We start from the raw sequence: 19481 nt of genomic DNA, 5'->3' as shown, positions 1-19481 counted from the left end.
AGAGTACACACCATAGAGTATATACCATAGAGTACATACCATAGAGTATACAACATAGAGTACATACTATAGTGTACACACCATAGTTAATGGTGAATAGTTGGCCAATAGGGGACATCTTGGGAGCAATTTGCATGTCTTTACGCACAATTCCTTAAATGATAATTATATGCTTCATTTTATTTCTTATACTGCAATGCTTTTTTACAACTGTTACTGTATTTAATTTACTATAGAGGGTATTTTATCTTCTTTAATCCCTTACCCAATCCCTGTTGGATGATCAGTATAGGCTGACAATCTGTATAATAGCTGCCACTCATCGGGGGGGAGGGTCTTGATTATGCCAATTCAGAATGGGCCAAAAATTGCTGGGAGGGTTTTTTTGTTCTAAAACTGAAATCATAAAAGAGCCATAGCAAGTTCTTTCTAAGGAAAAAAGACAAAGGAACATCATTCTACGAGCACTATCGGAACACTTTGGCTTTGTTTCTGAATATTTTCCGACAAGACTTGTTTTTTCATCTACTCTGTGCCTGTATTATCCAAAAGGGAAATGTATGAAGCCTAGCAGACGGCAGTGACTGAATTAATTTTAGCAGTAAGAAAGGAGAATAATTTTTATTTTAATTATGAGCCAGCCAATTAAATGGTTCACACAAGAGAAAAGAGAATATTTCATCTGTGTGACTTAATAAGACATTAACCTACATACTTGCCAGTTCGGCTTTGTTTTTCATGGAAACTATAACGCGGTACACTGCTATTTCTGTACTGAGGTCACCTCTCTTTATCTTAGAAATCTGTTATGTGATGGTTGTGATAGAATATGACTTCATAGTACATTAGCTTCCAATGTTTTATTCAGCAACTTCAGTTATTTTAGACATTTTCATGACTTCGGGCTTCTGAAAATAGTTTATGGCATACAACATTTCCAAATGATTGGGCAGCTTATCAAAAAGTTGTAAAATTCTGATAATAAAAAAGGGAAGTGTCTGTACGTGCATGACAGTATTAGCAAAGCAGACGGCTAGAAGCATTAACTTTGTAGATAATGGAATTAAAGCGGAATAGAGATCTCATCTGTAAAGAGAACTTCTCAATGTCCTTTTAAGACACTCACAGAAACTGCAAAAGAACCCCTCACTATTGCTCACCTGGCAGAGACTCCAACAAATGACTAGAATGCTAATTGGCCCAACTAATATGCTAATCACTCACAGATACAGCACAGACTCTGTCTTTCCACCCCTGCTGCCTGCCAGTGCTTTGACCACTGTAGAGCAGTGTTGAAGTAGAATAATTGGATGAAGTCGGCTAAATTGATTACTATTGGTTTACTGTGCGATTAGTAGGGTACGTCACACCGGGGTTAATATCGCAATTGCACAGATAAATAGCACATACACTTACATTCACACCTACATTTGCAAATAGGACACATTAGTTAAAGTTACAACCCACATTCATTTATTAAGAAATTAATCAGAGAATATTTATACATAGATAATATTACAGTAAATGTAATTATGGTTCACGTCCTCAGAAATGTATGGAGTTTGGTCTCATATTAATCCATATTTTACCAGCAGAAATCCGGTATCAACAGATGAGCGATCGCACATAGCGATCGCTAGTTATGAATGGTATGAGATTAAAATCTCAAAAGCACTCTGTAATGGGTCAGTTAAACTGGATTTTCGTCAGGAAGACAAGTATGCAACAGTTGGAGTGAGTTGCCCCTACCTTTGGAAAGAGAATTGAACTGACCTATGACCAGCGGTCTACTGGAACATCGTAAACCCTGGACCAATAAATTGCGACATCAACATTGCTTTTTCTAAACCAAACTGTATAAAAACTGGCCTCTGTTACAGGAACAGTCTCTTTGCAAACAGACATCAGCTTTGACGATTGTTCCTGGATCCAGGGTGCGCTGCATAAATATGGGTTATACTTTGTAACATTCTTATTGTATTTTGCTGCTTATTGCTATTAAATCTCTTTTGTGCTTTGGAACCACACTGACAATCACATCGGACAATCGTTATTGGTGACAATAGATACGGACATAACAAAAGTAAGAGGTGCTATAAGTTTTTGAAAGAGTTAATGGAAAACACCTTATATAGGTAAGAAATCCATCTAAACCCCACTCAACATAACATTGTGCTTTGCTTGTGAGAAACTCACTCTCGCCAGATCCTGCATTCTTGAAATCTTCCAAGGCTCAGAGCCTGGAGTTTAGATGTATACTGCTACACAGGTTCCTGGCACAACTAATTGGGCAAGCTGTATTGATATTGTAAGCAGTTTACATTCAAAATCCAACCTGTCAGCTTGGGGAGTTAGGGGACTATAGGACCAGACATCTCTCCTAACCTACAAAGGTTCAAAGAGCACAATCCCGAGGTTTCTGCTAAATGGCAAGAAGAGGATTCACTAACACGTTTGCTTCCAATATTCTATATTGCTCCCTCCTATGTACTCTTATGAATTGTTTTATATCCAGTGGAACTATACTGTATACATACAAACACCCTTCTACCTGGTAACAGCAACTGTTTGGCTATGCTCCACATCCTGTAGTAGGGGGACCTCAATGACATAGCTCGCTATGTGGTGTTAGAATCAAAACAACGCAATTTATTGGAATCAGTGGCGCTATATAAATAAATGATGATGATGATGATGATGAATTTATAACGCCCTGCCTCCTCTTCACCTGTAATTCACCCCCCCCCCCCTGGGATCTCTCAGAGGGAAAAATTAAAAAGTAGGCAAGGATGCTCAGACACACAGAAGTGACACGTGATAAATACACTGCATATGTGCATTTTCCAGACCATCTACCACCCATAAAACTGCATTTATTTTATGACTGTGAACCGGGCATGCACCTTGTACCACTCTGATTATCCAACACGCTAACTAGGCTGGAGCCTAAGGCCGCGATGCTTTTTTGGGGGGTGTGCAAAATTGTGACAGTGAGAGGAATAAATTCAGTTTACAATATAAGAGAATAGTTGTTCTACAAGATTTAAATAAAACATGAAAGAATAATATATTCAAGTTTTAATCTTGACGTATTCCCATGGTAAAGACTGCTGATGATGAGTCATCCTTGGGCGGGTGCTTGAGGTTAAGCTAAACAGTTCTGATTTTAATGAAAATGAAATGAGTTCTGAAAATTACCATGGCCCTTTTAAAAAATTTAACTGAGTTTCGAAAACACATGAATGTAGACAATGGGGGGGGGGGGGGGGCTGGTAGAGGCTGAACATTTAACTAAGGATGGGTTTTTACCTACCGCGTATTAGTCTGGCAAGGGGGTGCCACTAGAATATTAGCCTAGGGCGGCCCGAACCCTTAATCCGACCCTGCACTTTTGACAGCCAAATAGGCACGCTTGTGCATATAAAGCAACAGTGCAGAGCCACAGACCTTATGGTTTATAAATGACCTTTAGTGACAACTGATCTCCTGGTTTATATTATGTAGAGATTGGTTCCCCTTCCCTGCTGTCAGCCAGGTCTGCAGAGGCTGTGCAGTGTCAGACTGAAACTTGCAATTACCTTCATGGTTCATATATGGAAGTTAACATGTCGAGACCCAGTTGGCCTTTAGCCATTTTTCAACCACCCACTGCTTTATAAGGGGCTGAGCGGTGGTCTCTTTATCCTGGCCTGTCATTCTGAGACAGCAGGCATAATATAGTGTCAGCGGTCCCTGGATAATGCTGACACTGCTAGACATTGACAGCTGGGAGACCCAGAGAGGGTTCTCTTAAAAAATATATATATATATTTTCACTAGTTTTAACTTGGATTTGATTATTCAATATGCTTCCAGAAGAAATCCCCTTCTCCCAAGAAAAACAATAAAATTCAGACTGGTAAACTAAAATAAAAATAAATAAATAGGTTATTTCCCTGCAAAACAGATGCACCACAGATCTAAAAATTGTCGTAGTCATAAAGCAGCATATATTATAATTATATTATTATATAGTGTAATAATATATACATAATAAATGCATTATATATTTAATGGATGAATATTTAATTATACTTCTTTCTACCTGTCAACGTTCCGTATTGTAAAATTCGGGGCAGAATTGTCCCTGAACCCCAATGTGTCCAAGCCACACCCATGTCTCACCAAACAACACCCAGGCCCGGCCCAGACCACACCCACTCAGAGAATACCAGGGTGTAAATGTATCAAGCTAAAAGTTTTCCGACGGGTTTGAAAAGTGGAGACGTTGCCTATAGCAACCAATCAGATTCTAGCTGTCATTTTGTAGAATGTTCTAAATAAATGATATCTAGAATCTGATTGGTTTTCAGACCCATCAGAAAACTCTCAGCTTGTTACATTTACCCCCAGATCTCTTTCCTGAAAAATCGAAGTTGTCACAAGAACATCAGAAATGTTTGGTGACCAAAGCTTCCTTAAATGTCTTTTAAAGTCCCTTGTTAGTTTCAAAACTTTTCCCTAAAATTTTGCTTGGCCCTACACTTCCCTACCCATATTCACCCTTCTAAGATTTGACATTGTTATCTGTAATTGATAGTTCACTGTTGTTAGTATATTAGAAGGATATCACTTATAAATGAACAAGGATGATACCGTAGCATCCACCAGTAAAATGAAAGGGATATTACATTTTAAGGAGTTCCATGAGTGTACAGTATATGCTTCTATTAAAGGGTTTAGTTCATTAATTTTGACCCAACATTTCTACTTCCTGAATTATTAAAACCATTGGGGTCCTGTACCAAGGACCCCCGCGGCTCAGTAAGATGTACGTCTGCCAATTCTTCAACATTTCCTGTCCAAGGGCTAGATTTACTAAGCTGCGGGTTTGAAAAAGTAGGGATGTTGCCTATAACAACCAATCAGAATCTAGCTATCATTTTGTAGAAGGTACTAAATAAATGAAAGCTAGAATCTGATTGGTTGCTATAGGCAACATCCCCACTTTTTCAAACCCGCAGCTTAGTAAATCTAGCCCCAAGTGTTGACAACTGGGAACAATGTGATAGAGCTTTTTCAAGCTTCACCCTAAACAACAAAGGGTTGTTGGTGATATCTTTATTTTTGTACGGAGAATCCTATTTAACAAGTACTTGTGCTGCTGTAATACCTCTTCTGTTATCTCCATCTCAGGATTATTACAAGGCACTGCAAATCCATAACTATTTAGATCGGTGGTGCACAAGTTTTTTAAACTTTTATTTTTCTTATGTGCCATCATTCCAGTGCCCTAAGTGTACCCTTATTCTGGGAACCCCAAAAGAGGTGGATCCCAGTAGAATATATTGCATATGTCTCAATCATAGAACTACAAAAATAGTTTCTAGGATCCCACATCTGGTTTAGATTATAGGGATATTATAAGTCACCATGAAGTGCTACTCCATTGCCAAGGGAACCCCCTGATGAAATTATAAGGATATATATAAATAAATGGTGATGATGATGATGACGAAGACAATAAGGTACCCTGGAGTTTCACGGCTTATATAGAGTTATTCTACTGCCAGAGAAGTTCCTGATGAAAGTATAAAGATATTATAAGTCCCTGAGATCAATAAAAGTTCACGAAACTCCAAGGTGACTTTTAGTTTCTGTAATAAATTTACAGTACAGGGTGCATTTATTCCTTATAATGACTATTAGTGAGTTCCATGACTTATAGAAAGGCACTCTACTGCTTGGGAATCCCCCCAATAGAACTGGATCCCCCCCAATAGAACTGGAACGGTGAACCCTGCAAGGCTGGGTGGTCAAGTGTTGGCGCACTCTACACTGTTGTCACAATAATACCTCTGTGCGGTGGAACCACAGTTTTTGCTGCTTCGTAAATGACCCCTAATGGTTGTAAGACATTACACATGCTGCTAATAAATTACATAGTACAGATAGTAATATACCTTTTGAAGACATCACCAAGGGAAGTAAGATGAGAACGTTGAGAAAGCGGTGAGCCCAGCTAGTCATCCTTTTCTTCTCATCTGTCCACTAGAGAATCGCCTGCAGAGTAACAGGAGATACATTACCAGGAATGTCTACATCATATATCATGTTCTTACCAACAAAAATCTGGTTCACATTTTATATTATACAGGAGAACCTTAAATACAACATAAACATAAAAACGTACTACGCTCTTATTTGAGATAAGACATCTCACCTACGTGTTTTATGTACTTACATGCAGAAGATCTGCTTTACTTGTTTCAGTCTAAGGGGTATATTTACTAAAGTTTTGAAAAAGTGGACATGTTGCCTATAGCAACCAATCAGACTCTAGCTGTCATTTTGTAGAATGCACTAAATAAATGAAAGCTAGAATCTGATTGGTTGCTATAGGCAACATCTCTACTTTTTCAAACCCGCAGGTTAGTAAATATACCCCTAAAAGTGTGAGGTCTACCTGGAAGCCATACATATTGATATATATAAATAGTTGATACTAAGTAGATGGATTTATCAACAAAACAGCTAAAGGAACATATCCCAACTTTTCCCATCAATTTAGGTCCGTCAGACTGAATGAGAAGCATTGAGAATTGAAGACTTTCAACAATGATAATGATACTGAGATATTCAGACCCTAATGAATTTGCAACTATTATTGCACATTGATTCTATCCTATAGGGATTGTACATTCTGGGCCAGATTCATTAAGCAAAGTAAGGTAAAAAAATGAGTAAGTTTTCTCCTGGACAAAATCATGTTACAATGCAAGGGGTGCAAATTAGCTTATTATTTTGCACATAGGATAAATACTGGTTGAAATTTAAAGTTGATCTAAGACATGCCCCCCCCCCCCAACTATCTGCCATCATATTTTAAATTCACCTCCCCCTCCAATGCAACATGGTTTTGCTAGGGTGCAAAGTTACTCTTTTTTTGCTTTACTTTCCTTAATGAATCAGGCCCTCTGTGTTCCTATCAGTAACTTAAAAGACATACAAAATTACACACCGGTGAGGGGGCAACCATGGAAAAATAAGAGCTATTTCACATATATTTATTCTGAACTCTGGGTCTATAAATACACTGCACGTGTGTAGTACGTGTGAATGAATTAATGTGCATATTTAAGGCAATATGTGCATTTTAAAGTCCTGTATCGCTAAGTTCTGAAATCCTACTTTTAGCAGGACGATAAACCCGAGTCCTTGATTGCATTGTTTGTATTAGTTAGATCTTGGGAATGTTTAGCCGATATAAATAATGTATATCATTACTGTGCACATTTTTTCTAAATTTACGTGTTTATGCTCAACGGACTCTGAGCTCTAGAATACCAAGGGGTATATTAACTAAACTGCAGGTTTGAAAAAGTGGAAATGTTGCCTATAGCAACCAATCAGATTCTAGCTGTCTTTTTGTAGAATGTACTAAATAAATGATAACTAGAATCGGATTGGTTGCTATAGGTAACATCTCCACTTTTTCAAACCCGCAGTTTAGTAAATATACCTCCAGGAATCCACAAACCACCAGAGTTCCAGATTTCCAGACCCGGGTCTCAGGGTAAAGTTCATCAAATATATATATATATATACTTATAATTTTGCTTTTAGCCATTAAAATAGTTGGTACTTCTTGTTTCATTAGCATTTGAGATATATATATATATATATATATATATTTGAGATACATGCTATATCAGAGTCCCAATTTCTTGAGCGACACACATTACAGCTATCCTCCTGGGCATAGCGCCTGAGATTTGTCTTTATTTTCCAAAATATGGGAGTCGTACAACACAACGACTCATTGTTTATCAACGCTGCCTTTATCCAGAATTCATCCATGGATGAATTACACTAGACGATTGTTCCATGTTTACTAACTCAAAGCAATTATACATATATGAAGCAACACGGTCACAAATTTGTAGTAACCCACAGCAACCAATTAACAATTAACGTAAATCAATCTAGTGCAAGTTAGGCAATGAACACAAAGGGACTGGTTGCTATGGGTTACGCAATCAGCTGGGTTTAAGTGTTGAGTTACGTAAATGATATGTATTCATAAGAAAGGTAGATTAATGTTGAAGTTAAAGTGTATTGAAGTTGAAGTATATTGTTTAGTAGTAACATACTAATTAATGTGCTAATTAAAAACACAAGCCATTGATGACAATTGCCCTGACTGGTCCAATGCATCTGGTGAGCAGATTACAGTGTGTTCCCAAACACCCGCGGTGACCAGCCTGACGTGTTCCAAAGCACTTGTGGTGAGAATTCTGATTTGTGTTCCGATGCACTTAGCGTAAGATACGTGCTGCATATTCTAATGTACGTGGGGTAAGAGTTGCTGTTGTTCCAATTTACTTGACTAAAGCGGGGGAAGGAATTCATCCTAGATAAGTTTCTATTATATACATACATGCCAACTCTTCCCGGAATGTCTGGGAGACTCCCAAAATTCGGGTCGGTTCTCCCGGACTCCCGGGAGAGCTGGCAAATCTCCCGCATCCCGCTACTGTCTTCCCAAAATGACGCGATTCGCGGTGAATCACGTCATTTTGGCCCCGCCCCCATGACAAAACGGTGTTGCCCTTGCGGGCCAAAATGACGCGATTGGCCACGCCCCACCCTCCAGTCACGCCTTTCTCCCGGGAAAGAACTTCACAAAAGTAGGTAAGTATAATTATATACAGCTCCCTGGTCCAAACGAGAGAGGAAACAGATGAAACAGGCATTATAGAAGTGTACAATAGAAAGATTGAAAACTCCCCTGTAGCTGGTGTGATGAATAAAAAAAGTCATTACAAAAATTCTCTTTAACATATTTTTATTTTTTTTATAACCCTAATATGTTTTTTGGACAAATGACTGCTACCAGCAAAAACAAACTATAGATCGAGTTTACAATAAATGAGCTTGAAATGCTATATTTACATAGAACTTATCTCTTGAGACAACCTACCTGCCGTGGTGGATAAGCATTGCTATAGTCCATTCCTTGGGCTCCCTACTATTTTTGTCCTGGGGACTTCTGATACAAACAGGCCTTTAAAAAAGAAAACCTTCAACAGGGTAAAGGCAAGGGGTAGATTTATGTAACCTTCTATAAAGGAAAAGTGGAGGTGTGGCTGATAGCAACCAATCAGGTTCTAGCTATCGTTTCCTAGAATGTACAGTGATAAGGAACTTGGCTTAGCATGTATGGCCCTCTAGCCTCCAATAGGACACGGTGAAGGTTTGGTGGGCTGCCTGTTGCCCACCACTGACGTAAATGTTCGCTAGAATATGATTGATTACTATGGGCAACACCTTCACTTTTTAGCAGATTTGATAAATCTACCCCCAAATCATGCAAGACAGGGAAAGCCAGCAACCTGAAGTAACCCCCGATTCATCTCTCCAGAATAATGACGTTTATAGGATGTGAAACTCTAAAGGAAACTAATAAACTAAACTGAATTTTCATCAAACGATAGATGCATAAATTAATTTATATTCTGAAACCAAGTGTCCCATTTCATTTGATTCAGTTTGGATAGTTAAACCGAAATTCCTTATTTCACGCCTTAGAGACTTTCCTTTTTAAAGATTTTATCTGGGGCACGGTGTACAGTCAAAGAACAAATTATCTCTCACAATGATGTGTGCACCATGGTTTTCTTTAACGCTAAAACTTACTTGCCGTATCCCCCCCGCAAAAAAAACACATTAGAGCCTGCAAAACAAGCAAATGAAGTTTTGCGACTGGGTGACCGAGCTACGGGGTCACTTTCAAAGTTTGTCACACACTGGGGCTGCCAAACCGGACTGTGCATTCATATCATACGGAGCTGGTAGTACTGTGAGAGAGCGTGGGCACCGTTAACTTTCTCCAGTCATGTTTAAATGGCACATTTTTAAGGTAACAGGAGTTTGAGAATATATTTTTAAGCTAAAATATAGACATAAAGGGTATTCTACAATGCTAAAAAAATATTGTGTGCACTTTAGAGCATTTGTGCCCATTTTTTTTTTGCTTAACTCAGTGGAACCCAGGACCATTGGAACATGGTAAGCTCACAACCTTAACCTTCGAGTCCCCGCTCTGAGCAGAGCAGGGATCGGAGTAGGCGCCTCTGTGCGGGGGAGAGGCGCATGGACAGTGACTGCATTTTGGGGATATTGCCTGTTTAGTTGAGTGGGCACAAAGAAATCTCCCTGAAGGTGGTGGAAATAACTTTTTTGGGTGGTAAAGCACATTTATAAGCACATTTCAACCAATGAAATAAAAAACACACGAAAAGGCCACAGGCCTTTAGATAAACCACTGATCGTCAATAGTATTGTGAATATACTGGGGGTTATAGTGTGCTTGTTTGCTTTTCTGATGACTGTTTTGCCTGCAAGCAACCTTATGTGGGTACCCCTAAGTGGGTATGAAATCACCTGCGCAATAAGTGGGTAAAGCAAGGGAGACTTTATCATCAAAACAACACACTGGAATTATACCAGAAAAACAGTGGGTCACTGCACAAAATCTAGCATACAACGCTATCTAAAAGGAGCTATAGTCACCATGCCTTGGTAGTGCTGTCCCAGGTGCTGAGCTATAATCTTACACTCCGGTAGGGACCAAGCTCAAAGTCTTCCTGCTTGTGGAAGGCTCACAAAAGTGACCATGTCCATGGAGGCTTCAAAGAGCAGAGTAATAAGCACTATGCTATGACCAGTTCAACAGGTGCCATAACCTGCTAGTCAGAACTGTCCAGGCAAGAGAGAGAGAGGCATGATACCTTTTATGCCCACCCTGGCTCCCATGGTGGTGAGGCTTTAGCAGGGTAGTCCTCAGATTACCGACCTGCACTAGAAAATACCAGCCGAGTTTTGCATAAAATCGCTCTGCGCATGCCCAGAACCGGACTATACGCCAGTGAACACACCAACAACCAATCAATCTTCAAGCATACTATTTCAGCGACGGAACAGGGAGGAGACTGGGTTTATGCACATAGTCAGTGTACAGTAAGGGCGTGCCAAGCTCGAGCACATGTAGCAACGTATCATACAAGCTTTAGTTATCGCTACGGTACGTGTTTTTCTGTTGTATCACTTGCACCAGCTACAGGTTAGGTGTAAGCGCCGATTACTAGTGATGATGGCTGTGTATGCATGCTAGAAAAACATTTTGCAATCAGAAGCAACCATAAAATTGCAAATAGACATTAATAACCTCACAATAAATGTATTAGAAAAAGAAAAAGAATAAAAAACAAGTTGGCCTCCAGGAGATGCGGGGAATTGAGGTGGTCATGTGGGAGCGGTCTCTGCAAATCAGGTCATTTGGACCCACTCCCTAAACTGTCATCACAATTTCTAGCCTATTACAGCAGGGGGTGGGGCCACAACAACACCTGAATCACGTCCTAAACCCCGCCCCCACCACTTAACTAATGAAGTGGACACGAACCGGGGGGTTGCCCTGCTCTCCCGGGAGTCTGGGAGGACACCCAGAAATCCAGGAGTCCTCACCCCTGGAACCCATCACAGGAGGAGGGGTATCTATTGTGTTCTGTACTCTGATTAGTATGTAAGTTATATAGCACCTGATTGGATGAGCCATGGCTGCTCTGATTACACACCTGCCTCTTGGGCACCATTCACTAACCCACTTATGGCTGCCACAAGGAGAAGGCTCTGTGACCACAGTTTTCAGGGAAGTTAACAGGCAGCAGAGGAAGTCCAGGGGGTTGAGGCGGGGGTCCTAATTTAGTAGTAATAGGGGGTCCCTAATGAAACTGATGTGGTTGTCAAAAAGTATACTGTCCCTTTAAGGAGGTTATCCTCACTAAGTCCTTGAATCAACTCGTATTTATTATTTCATCGCTTAGAGCTGTACTTGGAACACTGAGTTTGGCTGTTTATCCCTAAAAAATCAGTTGTCGTTGTCAGCACAATATTTCGTTTTGTACATATTCCCACTATGGCACTTGGAAGGATTGTGCCATAACATGTCTGTTCCGTCTCCATCTGTTATGTTATTCCCCTGGAGTGGCGAAACGCAGCAAATGTCACACAACATAATGTCATGTGCAGGAAACAGGACAGAGAAGGAACGAGTGCGTTCTACAGCCAGCCACATCTACGACATGAGACATTTACCATTATCAGGCTGGCAGGTTTACAACCGGTGAATAAAATGCTTTTATGTTTTATGAAAACAGTTTTATGTCCACTTCTGTGAAATAGTATATCATAAAAAAGTCACAGTATCATCTTTCTTGCCTGAGAACTACTCAGAGACATGAGAGAGATAGCTTTACAATAAGATATGACGCGGTGCCACATGTTTCAGATCAAACAATGGGCACCGAGGCAAAAATCCATGATAAATATGTACGGTCTGGTTTAAATCATTGGATTTGTGACAGTCTCCATTTCAATGCTGCCATGTTTCTCTGAGTGAGGCACCCAATCAGATTCGAGCTATCATTTTGTAGAATGTTCTAAATAAATGACTGCTAGAATCTGATTGGTTGCTATAGGCAACATCTCAACACAGTTTGGTAAATATACCCGAAAGTATCCACCTTTGCCAAAGAGACATTGACTGTTTCCAAATGTATTTAGAAAAAGGTGTAAACCAGTGATAGGTAACCTGAAACACAGGCGGCCGCATGGACCGCACGTCATACTTAATCTCAATAATAAATTAAAACAAAACATTTAATCCAAGACTGAGGTAATATCATATCAACAGGCATTTGAAAGAAGTGTTACAAGCTATAACAAACACATCGGACAATAATAAATCAGGAAGGAGCTCAGGGCCAAAGGTGAAGGCTCAGAGGGCCCATTTGGTCTTCACTGGTGTAAATTGTAGAGCAGCTTTTTTTGCATACATCAATGCCTGAGAGGCTTAGGGCCAGACCTGATGTAACCCATAGCAACTACTCAGATGGCAGATGTCATTTCTCTAACACAGTTTAAAGAACGGGCAGCACGGTGGCTCAGTGGTTAGCACTTCTGACTCACAGCACGAGGGTCATGAGTTCAATTCCCGACCATGGCCTTATCTGTGTGGAGTTTGTATGTTCTCCCTGTGTTTGTGTGGGTTTCCTCCGGGTGCTCCGGTTTCCTCCCACACTCCAAAAACATACTAGTAGGTTAATTGGCTGCTATCAAATTAACCCTAGTCTGTGTGTGTGTGTCTATATTAGGGAATTTAGACTGTAAGCTCCAATGGGGCAGGGACTGATGTGAGTGAGTTCTCTGTACATCGCTGCGGAATTAGTGGCGCTATATAAATAAATGGTGATGATGGAAAGAATGAAAGCAAGCATCTGATGGCTATTAAGGGTTGAAATCCATTTATATGCACAAGTTAATAAATAAGTCCTCATGTTACAGGTGCACCAACAAAGCTGAAAAGACTTTTTTTTTATCTTGACAAAAAAAGAAAAAAAGAAAAAGCCACTCTGAATTCTCATGAAGAAAATATCATTTTGGACTTTAATATGACAGCTGGATGGATGATCTGCAGAGTCAGGGCCAAGCCTATCTTTCAGATTTTGGCGCCAGACATCTGGTTCTTAGGTCAAAGGTAATCAAAATAAACTCAGGAATTTCATTAAAGTGAATATGAACTTAATTTAAGCTGAATTATGACGTTAATAAGCTCCACTGTATGTTCTCCAAAGCTGATTCCTAAACAAATGTTGAAATTGGGACGGTGAATGTAAGATTTTTTTATTTTTTTTTGTAAATATCTTCTTAAAACAACATTGGTGATGTCCAGCAACAATGGATAAACAAATTCCTGAACAAGATTATAGGTTTTGCGTCATGTGTCCTGTTTGTGTAGAATATTAAATCCTTATCGTTTGTGGTCATCTGGAATAAAATATATTTGTTTTGGGCTTTTCACATTGTTTTTAGGAACTAAGTAGAAGAAAGTAGAAGAATTTAGTTCCCCAGTTTAAATTGGGAAGTGGAAAATATTAATTATTATTACTCTTTATTTATAGAGTTCCAACATATAACAAAGTCCTGTATAGGGGATATTTCCTTATTCATACCAGCCCCTAATCAGTGGAGCTTACAATCTAATTTTCTAGCCACAGGCGCATAAACACAATGGGCCTCAGTCATTAAGGACAGCAAAGCAACAAAAAGCAAAAAATGGAGTAATTTTGCACCTTGGCAAAACCGCGTTGCATTGGAGGGGGGGGGGGGGTAAATTTAAAATGTGGGGACAGATTTATAGTTGGGGTAGGGCATGTCCTAAATCAACTTAAAATTTCAGTGTAAAAATGACGCTATCAGATATTTGTGTGCTGCATGACAATAAAAGACAGTATTTTCCTTATGTGCAAAATAATAAACTAATTTGCACCCCTTGTATTGTAACATGGTTTGTCCAGGATTGAATCTACTCCTTTTTTTACCTTGCTCTCCTTAATGACTCAGGCCAATGGGACCAGGTTAGTTAGTATAAATGAATAACCTACCAACATTTTGGACTGTGGATAAAAACTGGAGTACCTGGGGGAAACCCTCACAGACACAGGGATAACATATAGTCGGGAAATTGATGCAAACACAATTACAAGTAAGATTTCTAGAATATCTCAAATCCAGCAAATTACAAGATCCAAACAGAATGGATTTCCTGGGGGGGGGGGGGGATTATGTCAAACAAATCTAATTGACTTTTTTGACAGGGTGACTAAAGTAATAGATCAAGGATGGGCCATATATGTCATTTATTTAGACTTTAATAAGGCTTCTGACACTGTTAAATACACTTGAAAGCTCGGGATTAGATTCTAAGATGGTGGAATGGATAAGATCTTGGTTGCAGGATAGAAAACAGTGAGTTATAGTAAATGGAGAACATTCACAAGAGGGAAAGGTCACCAGTGGAGTACCCCAGGGATCTGTACTTGGACCAGTGCTTTTAATATCTTTATTGGTGATATTGTAAATGGTATTGAAGGGGTAAAACAAATGACTGATGATCTATGTAGACTAGAGGAATGGTCAAGAGAGTGGCAACTACAGTTTAAAGCCAAAAAATACACTTGGGTCTAAAAAAACCTCAAAGGCATAATATAGTATTAATGGCACTATAATGGAAACTACTGAGGAGATAATGGATCTAGGAGTCACTATTTTAGGTGACATAAAGGCAGGTAAGTAATGTAACAAAGCAATGAGGAAGGCAGGTCAGATGCTTGGTTGTATAGGGAGAGGAATCAGTAGCAGAAAGAAAGAAGTAATAATGTCACTGTATAGGTCATTGGTACGGCCTCATCTAGAATACTGTGTTCAGTTCTGGAGGCCATATCTCTAGGAGGATATAAATACATTAGAGATTGTACAACGAAGGGCAACTAACATGGTTCATGGCCTACAGCACAAAACTTACCCAATACATATTACTCTTAATATGTAAAGTTTGGAGCAGAGAAGGGAGAGGGGGACATTGTAGAAACTTTCCAATAGATCAATGGTGATAACAAGGTAAAGGAGGGAAACATTCTACAAAGTAAGAGAAGTACTAGAACACGAGGACATGTATTGACACTGGGGGGAAGTAGGTTCAGAGGAAATCTGAGGAAAATCTACTTCACATAAAGGGTAGCGGATACGTGGAATAGCCTCCCATCACAGGTGGTAGAGGATAATACAGTAGAGCAGTTTAAACATGTTTGGGATAGACATAAGAATATCCTTACAAAGAACTAAGGATCAAATAGGGTTGGAGGTTACCATAGCTTAAAAAATGGGCAGAGGAGATGGGCCAAGTGGTTCTTATCTGCTGTCAAATTCTATGTTTCTATACACTGCATACAGATAATATAGTTGGATTTGAACCCAAGGCATCAGTGATGTGAAAGCAGCAATGCTAACCTCTGCCTATAATTACACATGTATGGCTGTAATTACACATGTCTAGCTGTTATTACACATGTGCACTTGTTATTACACATGTCTGGCTGTTATTACACATGTGCACTTGTTATTACATATGTCTGGTTGTTATTACACATGTCTGGTTTTTATTACACATGTGCACTTGTTATTACACATGTCTGGCTGATATTACACATGTCTAACTGTTATTACCCTTATTCACCTGTTATTACACATATCCAGCTGTTATTACACATGTTCAGCTGTTATTACCCATATCCAGCTGTTATTACACTTGTTCACCTGTTATTACACTTGTTCACCTGTTATTACACATGCGCACCTGTTATTACCCATATCCAGCTGTTATTACACATGTGCACCTTTTATTTACCCATATTGAGCTGTTATTACACTTGTGCACCTGTTATTACCCATATTCAGCTGTTATTACACTTGTTCACCTGTTATTACACATGCACACCTGTTATCACCCATATCCAGCTGTTATTACACATGTGCACCTTTTGTTACCCATATCGAGCTGTTATTACACTTGTGCACCTGTTATTACCCATATCCAGCTGTACCTGTTAATAAGCACATGTGAATGGATTGGAGAGAGAAGCGACATATAGCGCCTTCTGATGGGAGGAGCTACCGGAACAAGGGCTGATTGTTTCTTTCTTGATTCAAGTTGGCTTGAGTAATGCACAATTTAATATGAGGTTCTGTTTAGCCTGGGGCTGAGGACAGAACACTCAGGAAATGATTTACAGCTTATCAAAATGAACTGATTGGCCACCAGCCGCTGTTTTAATTTTACAGGTAATCTGTATAATCCAAATTGCAGGAGGGGGTTGGAAGGTGTGTATGAAAATCTTCACAAGACATAGGGGTCTATTTAGCAGACTGCAATAGCTGAAAAATCTGGAGAAAACAGCTTCTAACCCCAGGCAGCAACAGGGTTAATGCAGCAATCTATTACTAGTTCATTTGTTATAGTGCGACATTCACGGCCCATCGAGGATCCAGGTGCCTAATGCTTTTGTCACAGATTCGGTTTGCGTTTCTGTGGATTTCTGTTTTGTCAATGTACAGCATTCCGCTTTGACGCTCCATCATATGCATGACAGTCATGACACGGAGGTCTAACAGCTGACAGCTTGTCTAATCTTGGATTCCTTCTGGTGTGTACTGTCAAAAAAGGTAATTGTACGTTTTCTACAGCCTGTTGGCATGCCTCTCAGTTGTGATAGAGGATTCAGGATACATATTCAGAGCTGCCAAGTAATGGCCAGAAGGAATATCATTGTGCCAAAGGATCCAATACATTGTGACGATGCCTGGGAGCAAACCGCAACAGAATACACCTGTGGTACAGGGGATGGTATGTTATAATAGAGCATATTGTGAGTTCATATTATAAATAAATAATTGGGGCAGCACGGTGGCTACGTGGTTAGCACTTCTGCCTTACAGCACTGAGGTCATGAGTTCAATTCCTGACCATGACCTTATCTGTGTGGAGTTTGTAAGTTCTCCCCATGTTTGCGTGGGTTTCCTCTAAATGTTCCGGTTTCTTCCCACACTCCAAAAACATACTAGATTAATTGGCTGCTAACAAATTGACCCTAGTCTATGTGTCTGTCTGTGTGTGTGTATGTTAGAGAATTTAGACTGTAAGCTCCAATGGGGCAGGGACTGATGTGAGTGAGTTATCTGTACAGCGCTGTGGAATCAGTGGCGCTATATAAATAAATGGTGATGATAATGATGATTGTACAAAGTAGTCCTATGGCATTTCAGCCCCATGCTGTAAGGCAGCGCCGGGCCCACACGCAACTGCTCTCAATCTTATCAGAACGGGAGCATCCAACTTCCGCGCCACGTGACCTCCGCTGCAGAGTGCAGGGAGGAAAAGGCCTCCACTCTTTTGAGAGAGCTTCATAGGCGGGTATCAGCACGGAAAAAATATTTGAGGCTGGTGTGACCTGTGGTGGAGGAGATGTGTCAGTCAGATCACAGAGGCTGTCACTCACCGGACCGTGAGTGCCTCTTCCCGGACATTTAGGAACCGTGGCCGTCCACCATCCTGAGGGTCTGCGCATGCGCAGCCCTTTTCTATACTTCAGTGTATACCCCTTTAACTTAATTGGCAGATCAGGCAACCTCCCTATATTAAGCACCTGTGCTCACTACCACGTGGCCTGATCTTGGAGTCTCATTCCTCATGAGTCTCTGAAGGTGTTCCTGTATTACTCGTGTATTCAGTGCTGCTGATTCCTGTGGTTTCCAAACCACTTCTACTACTGTGGTTCCATACCACTTCTACCATCAACTTTATCATCATGACTGTTTGCTGATTCCTATCCGCTGCCTCCGTGCACTCCAGCTTTTACCTCTCTCACCTGCTTCTCATCAAGTCTGTTTGCTGATTTCTATCCGCTGCCTCCGTGCACTACAGTCTCCTGCTTGCAACTCGCCTGTGTTCAACATCGTGACTGCCAGCTGTCTACTATCCGCTGCCTCTGTGCACTACAGTCTCCTGCTTGCAACTCGCCTGTATTCAACATCGTGACTGCCAGCTGACTACTATCCGCTGCCTCTGTGCACTACAGTCTCCTGCTTGCAACTCGCCTGTGTTCAACATCGTGACTGCCAGCTGATTACTATCCGCTGCCTCCGTGCACTACACTCTCATCTCATCTTTGCTGTGACTTCCTCGAGACTGCCGCTTTTCATTACCATCTGCTACACTTCGTGATCTACAGCTCCTGCCCTGCGCTGCACTCCTGTTTCCCATCGCTGTTGGTTCCTGTGGTTGCTACTGGTTACCTCCGTGTGCCGCTGAGTCCTGCCGCTGTGGTCAGCGTTATCATCCATCTCCTGCTGATCCACTCTCCACGCCTTCACGTGTTCCACTGGCCTCTACCCTCCTGTCAGCATTGGATTTGTATCTCTTCTACTACCCTCTGCTGGATCATCTCCATTCTCCTGGGTTTCCTATGAGTCCAGTTCCACGTGTTGCTGACTCCTGTGGATTCGTGTCCCTGTCGGTCTACTCACCTGTGCGCTGCACCTGCTAGACCGCTGCTTCTCCTATCCAGGGACTTCCTATCCAGTCGGCCTCCAGCCGCTCAGGTACCGCTGCAATCCCATCTGACTGCTACTGCTGAACCACGGTATGCATACTTCTCATTGACTGTGCTGTGTATTGCATATCTTGCTGGACTGTGTTTGGTTCTCTCTGGAGTCTGCTATCCGCTGAGTCTATTGCCATCATTGACTGTGTTATCATTGTGCTGGACTACTTCTAGAGACTTTCTAGATTGCAGACCTGATCAGTCATTTACATATATATATACCTATATTGTGCATATTACTGTGGATCGTGTATAAGGTGCCTGTGTATATCCTGTGTTGCAGTCTTCCCCCGTGCACCTCCTCACATATATATGCAGTGGTACAACTTGCTGATGTCAGACCACTGATCCCTGTTTCCGGTATCACCTGTTCCATTATCCTCTCACATAGCAGTGGTACAACTTGCTACCGCAGACCACTGACTACCTGGATACCTCCTC

At 40.7% G+C, this 19481-nt stretch overlaps 1 protein-coding gene across 2 annotated transcripts in view; it reads right to left on the bottom strand.

Annotated features, from left to right (window-relative positions):
* Window positions 1-19481, bottom strand: part of SHISAL1 (shisa like 1) — a 120885-nt gene that overhangs the window by 43697 nt on the left and 57707 nt on the right. For both annotated transcript variants that reach the window (XM_075210262.1, XM_075210263.1), the window contains exon 2: window positions 5943-6042. In XM_075210262.1, coding sequence (XP_075066363.1) covers window positions 5943-6009 — 67 coding nt within the window. In that variant the 5' untranslated portion in view covers window positions 6010-6042. The remainder of the gene's footprint in view (window positions 1-5942; window positions 6043-19481) is intronic.

This window comes from Mixophyes fleayi, chromosome 4 (assembly GCF_038048845.1).
Source record: "Mixophyes fleayi isolate aMixFle1 chromosome 4, aMixFle1.hap1, whole genome shotgun sequence".
In the NCBI taxonomy this organism is placed as follows: Eukaryota; Metazoa; Chordata; class Amphibia; order Anura; family Limnodynastidae; genus Mixophyes; species Mixophyes fleayi.
The sequence above is the reverse complement of the archived record's forward strand: the minus strand, read 5'-3'. Positions and strand labels throughout refer to the sequence as shown.